The sequence below is a fragment of the Meleagris gallopavo genome, chromosome 1 (assembly GCF_000146605.3).
Source record: "Meleagris gallopavo isolate NT-WF06-2002-E0010 breed Aviagen turkey brand Nicholas breeding stock chromosome 1, Turkey_5.1, whole genome shotgun sequence".
Taxonomy (NCBI): Eukaryota; Metazoa; Chordata; class Aves; order Galliformes; family Phasianidae; genus Meleagris; species Meleagris gallopavo.
The window spans coordinates 23,594,318-23,600,198 of record NC_015011.2 but is presented as its reverse complement, the minus strand read 5'-3'; the positions used below and the strand labels follow the sequence as shown (position 1 = coordinate 23,600,198).

Sequence of the window (5,881 nt, the reverse complement as noted above, 5' to 3'; positions counted from 1 at the left end):
AAAAAAAAAAAAAGAATTTCAAACAGTTATTAACTTGATCAGACAAGAATATATTTTGCAGAGGCAGAGAATGCATTGACAGATCATCATATTTCAGGTTTTTGCTTAATCTTTCCCTTACAAAGAGGAAAATCTGGCATGTTTTGTCAAAGAAATAATCACATGATAGAAAAATCTTGCTCCCAATTGAATATGTATTTTGCATAGGAAAAAAAAACACCACATGACTGCACTGTTTCTCAGCATTGCATACAAGGAAAAATAGAGGTCAATGTTTAAGCAAACCAGCTGGAAACATAGCAGAACATTTTCAAATATCCATCACAGCAGCAAGCATTTTACACAACCGTAAGAAGATAGTATCTAACTTCAGATGATACAAACTTCACATACAAGACTCTTTTCTCAGAACCATTTACTGACTGGTAAGCTTTCTTTTCCATTAGCACATAATACAGTTTACCAATTCAAATATAACTCTCATAATATTTAGTTTCACATACCTGCCTCCCACAGTTTTCAATGGCGTCCTTGACCACCTCTTTTTCAGCTGATGACACATGAAAGATAAGTTCTGAGCACTCACCTAAAGTGAAGAAATTATTTCTTTATAATGAACACGACTTATTACAACTTACTTATACCCATAGTACATCCTGAATCATTGCATTTATGAGAAAATAACACAAACTAATACAATCTCTCAAGCATATGATTTATGATTTGAAGATAATATTATAACACAGTTTAAAGATGCATCTGTGTGAACTACCTTCTTTCAGGGCACTTTCCCTTTCATGCGTAAGGGAAGTTTGATGAAAATCAGTACAAATGGTCACAAATACACCTTTAAGAATCTCAAATGGTTTATGTATATGTAGAAATATATTTACATATACATGACACACTGTATGCTATACAGTAACTGGCTAGATTCCTCTAGCTATTTTCACTGCTCCTTATTTTGTATGAAGAAGAGTCTCTTTTAACTCTTTTAGAGTTAGAAATACACGTACCACAGGAATCACAATGTTCTGAAGAAGAAATACAGCTTGCTGAAACCCAAGCCTAACTATAAAAGTCTGAGAGAAACTTTCACACATACTTCTTAATACTTGATCTTCAAGACAACACATAGATGGAAAAAAAAAAAAAGAGAAAAAAAAAAGAGAAAAGGAAGGATGAACAGAAAATATATGAAATGCTATGCTGACATAAAATGAGCTATGAAAAGACTAATTTTCCTACCTAACTTTACAATGTTATGACATCCTGGACCATTACTGGACTACATTTCACATTATATTATTGCACAAAACAGACAAAACTAAGACTCACAGAATCATAGAATCAGAAAGGTTGGAAAAGACCTCCAAGATCATGGATAAATGAGGTTGCCAAGTCACTATCCACCATATTTAAAGAGTTGTGGCAGTCAGGTGAAACCCTCAGTGACTCAGTGAAAAAGGGAAACATCAGACTTGTTTTTAAAAAGGGTAAAAAAGGAGGTACTTCCCAGGATCCAACCAACCTTCTATTATGGAGTGACTGCAGTGGCAGATAAAGAAATAGCAACTGATGTTAGCTACCTTGATTTAAGACCTTTTACATGGGCTCAAACAACATACTTGTCTCTCTAAATTGGAGAAATATGATGGATGGATTGCTTAGTAGATAAGGAAGTGGTGCCAAGTAGTGTAGCTGACATGTTAGTGAAAAGAGATGACATCCAGAAGGACAAATACAGCCTAGAGAAGCAGGCCTCACGATGTTCAACAAGGCCAAGCGCAAGGTCCTGCACCTGTGTTGGGCAATCACCAGCATCAGCACAGACTGGGCAATGAACAGACTGAGAGCAGTCCTGTGGAAAAGGACTTGGGGATAATGCTGGATGAAAATTTAGATATAAGCTGGCAATGCATGCTTGCAGTCCAGAAAGCCAATTGCACCCTGGGCCACAAAAGAAGAGGCACTGCATGGCCAGCAGGCCAACGGAGATGACTGTCCCCCTCCTACTCCACACTTCCAAAACCCTACCAGAAGTACTGAGTTCAGTTCTGGGGCCCCCAGCACAAAAATCTCCAGTTAGAGCAGGTCTAGAGGAGGGTGACAAAAAATTATTTGAGGACTAGAACACTTTTCCTATGAAGAAAAGCTGGCAGAGTTGGAGAATAAAAGACTTTGCAGAGACCATATTATGACCTTTCAGTAATTACTGTGGGCTTATATGAAAGATGAAGAAAGACTTTCTACTGTGGCCTGCACTGATAGAGCAAAGAGTAACAGTTTTAAACTAAAAGACAGTTTAGATTAGACATAAGAAATAAATTCTTAATGAGGGTGGCGAGGCACTGGAACAGGTTACCTCCATGTAAGAGATTATTTAATTTTCACTGTCTCAAAGCTTGCTGGGGACACAGATGAACAAGTCCAGGCAAGTCCTGGGCAAAGGTTGTGAAACCCTTTGTCTGAAGGACACAGAAGGACAAGACCAGGGGCAATGAGAGAGAGATAAGCTTCAGCTTAATAGCTGAGAAGCAGTCTTCTGTGTGGACTTATCTCAGGATGACCGCCATCTGAGGGGGTCTTGCTCAAGCGCCCAAGGATGTCACGTAGGCAGGAGAACAAGTAGAATAAAAGAGGAATCGAAAACCATGAAGTTTAGGTTTTTCTGGCAACAGATTCCTCATGAAGAAGAGGAGGTTTCTGCCACGAGAAGCCTCACGACCTGCCTCTCTCCCTCCTGGACTCGCTCTGCTCTTTACCATGATGCTGAAGAAGAACAGAGGTGTCTGCCATCAGATTCCTCACTACAGAATTCCTGCGTGCTGATAGACTCTCCTGGGCCTGCTACCTGAGTCCTGCTGCTTCCTCCTGGATTGGCTCCATGACTTCCTTCTGCCACCTGCTTGCTGCCAAGGCCGGCCATGCTGCTGCTCTCTCCCCACTGCTGCTTTTGCTTCGGACCTTCGAAATGTCGTTCAACGGGACGGCTGCTGGATCCTGGTGGTGACTGTCCCTATTTTACACAATTCTTGCTTCTTTCCTACCTTTTCTATCGCCCTCCTTCCCTTCCCCGTCTCCCTAATTAGGATTTATAATAAACTGGTTGGACTAACGTATGAACTGTTGTTTCTTAATCTCGCGCCAGGTATACAGGTATTAAAAGAACCTCATCTCCCTCCTATAAATTGGAGTGAGACACTCCAGCAGGGAGGTTGGAACTAGGTGATCTTTGAAGGTCCTTTCCAGTCCAATTCTATGATTCTAACAATCCTTACTGCATCTTACAGAAACTCTTATCACTGCAGAAGAGAACCTCCTTTTCTTTATGTATTGCAAATACACAAACACACATTTTCAGGAGGCAAGTTTAAATTCTATTGTTGTCAAAAGAAACAGTACCTTTTTTCCTAAGATATGGATGCCAAAAAGCTTGGAACAATTTTCATTCCACATTTAGAAGTTGTTACTTAGAAGAGTCTTCTGAACTCTAATTATCTACTTCATATGCTTGCTTATATAATTTTTCACCTGATTTGTAATCCTTGTAATCTCCTTGTAGAAATTCTAAGACCTGAATAGGGAACTGTTTTCCATCTTGCTAACAAACACTTAAATTCACATACATCAGAATGAAGAAACTAAAACCCATTGAGGTTATATATCCTCTCTCCCATATATGTAGTACATAATCTAGCTGCTTCACTTTTATCCTTGTTCCCCAACAAAAATAAATTCCTGTCAACATACTTCCACTCATTAACTCCCACTTAAACTTTCTTCTCCACGTTCTTCCCCTAGCTCTAAACTCAGTGGTCAGTTTCACCAAATCATGAGAGGAGGGGCTTCAGGAAAGAATATATAATACATGTTTTAAAACAACTGTCAGAGAGCTAGAGATAAGCCAGGTAAATAATCACTCATGCTAAGTGCAGCATAAGCCTGGCAATCACTCTCTATCCCATCTGCAGCTCCTGGACAGCTTAGTTTGCAGATCCGTAGCCTGGAACCAGATATAGGACATACTTTCTATTGCTCCTCTAGAAACTGGTATATTTGGAAATGGGCAGGAAAGTAAATTTGAAGACTGCCTGACAAGGGGTGATGATAGCAGGTATGTTGGAAGAAGATTATGCTGTAGAAAGGTTTTTACAAGCACTGAATGGAGGGCTAGAGGAGAAAACACTCACAGATGGAGGCATATTTCATTAAATCTTATGCTGAAATAACATCTTGCTAGCAAACATTAATTTAATAGTAAGAATTTACAAGTACAATGTGTCTACCCACAAAGGAACATGACAAAAAAACCCTTTTATAAATACCTTCAATATTGTCTACATCTCCTACACTCAATTCCTCCTGTAGATCTGCAAAACAAATAAACCAAATGTTTAATTAAATATGCTTATCCAGAAAGATTCTGAAGTTAAACTCAGAATATCAAAGTCACCATTACCTGATTTTTGCCTTTCTTTTTTTGAAGATTTTTCATTCATCTCTAAAACTGCAGAAACCTTCAACTATGAAAGACAATCCAATGAACAAAAAAACCCATAAATTCAAAGAAACTACATGTTCTTTAATGAGCAGGATAAGTAGACTGAAATGAAAATCATTTACCTGCAAATCACTGCATTTCTCTGAAAAGCCTGGAGATGAAAAATGAAAGCGTTATTTTATTTAATTGAAGATATCTTTTACTCTGTACAACATCAGTAGGTTCTGTAATTGTTGGTTGCATACGTTACTTCATTGAAAGTGCAATAGCTAATATTCAATTATCTTATCACACAGAATTCACAGTAGTATGCAAGAAATGCAGAGTAGCTCCCATCATGCACCTTTTATTAAAAATATTAAATCACAGAATGACAGCAATTCCTGTGAAGCATTAAGTCATGTCTGTTAACAGAACAAGATTAAAATATTTTGTTCTTTTTGGAAACTGAATTCTGCTTTCTAAAAGGATTAATTAGTGCAGATACCTCTATGAACAATCATAAAAGAATCCAGCAGCACTATGACTACTTCTATCCCACTAGTGCTCAGTGTTGAGGCTGCTTTCTCATTAACAGCTTATGGAGAGCAAGGGTACAGATGCAAAAATCTCATACGAATGTGATTTAGTGAGGTAAAACCAAGCTGGTTCTCAACTGATCACTCTGGTTGGGAAATAAACAATGCAAATGTTGTCTGGTTGTAATGCACAACATGTGCATTATTCCAAATATTTTTTTTGGAAGTTTCGTGTCCAATTTTATTTCCAAACTCACACAACCTACTGCCCACGTATTTCTTGAATCGTGTGCTGCACTCATCTTATATTTTATGAGTCCTCTGATGAAAGAAGTATAGAAAATTCTTCTAGGAATGGTTCCACAGAAGAATTTTCACATTAAAAAAATATTAACAAAAAACCATTAAGGTTTGATTTTCGTACACACAGTGTACTAAAGCAACATGGAAGTACCTTAGAAAGATTACCACAATCAGCTCTTCCCCCTTTCCATACTGATTTCAAACTTAACAGAATCATATGAAGCAGACTTTCGTGATAATTAATAAGATGATTCAGAGCTACCAGAAGCTCGCAAAGATCTGGTTCCATCTTACTAAACTGAAATTGGATTAACCTTTTTGGCTATGTCATTATACCCATATCATAAGCTGGTTTGCCATTTCATTTTTAAAAAGATAAAAGCTTTATTCCAATAGCAAAACTCCCTGCTCTCCCATGCTCAATCAGGATGGTCACAAGGCAAATGCCACAACCTGCAGGCTGAAACCCTCAGCAACAAAACCTAAATTTGTCCTCACATTTAGTTCCTACTCAAAGCACAAGAGAAATCTATAAAAAATAAAGCTAGGGGAAAAA

At 38.0% G+C, this 5,881-nt stretch overlaps 1 protein-coding gene across 1 annotated transcript in view; it reads right to left on the bottom strand.

Moving 5' to 3' along the window:
- Positions 1–5,881, bottom strand: part of LOC100544585 (ankyrin repeat domain-containing protein 26-like) — a 47,542-nt gene that overhangs the window by 26,603 nt on the left and 15,058 nt on the right. Inside the window, 4 exon segments of the mRNA XM_019612412.2 lie at positions 504–586; positions 4,329–4,373; positions 4,463–4,526; positions 4,627–4,655. Of these exon segments, the coding sequence (XP_019467957.1) occupies positions 504–586; positions 4,329–4,373; positions 4,463–4,526; positions 4,627–4,655 (221 nt within the window).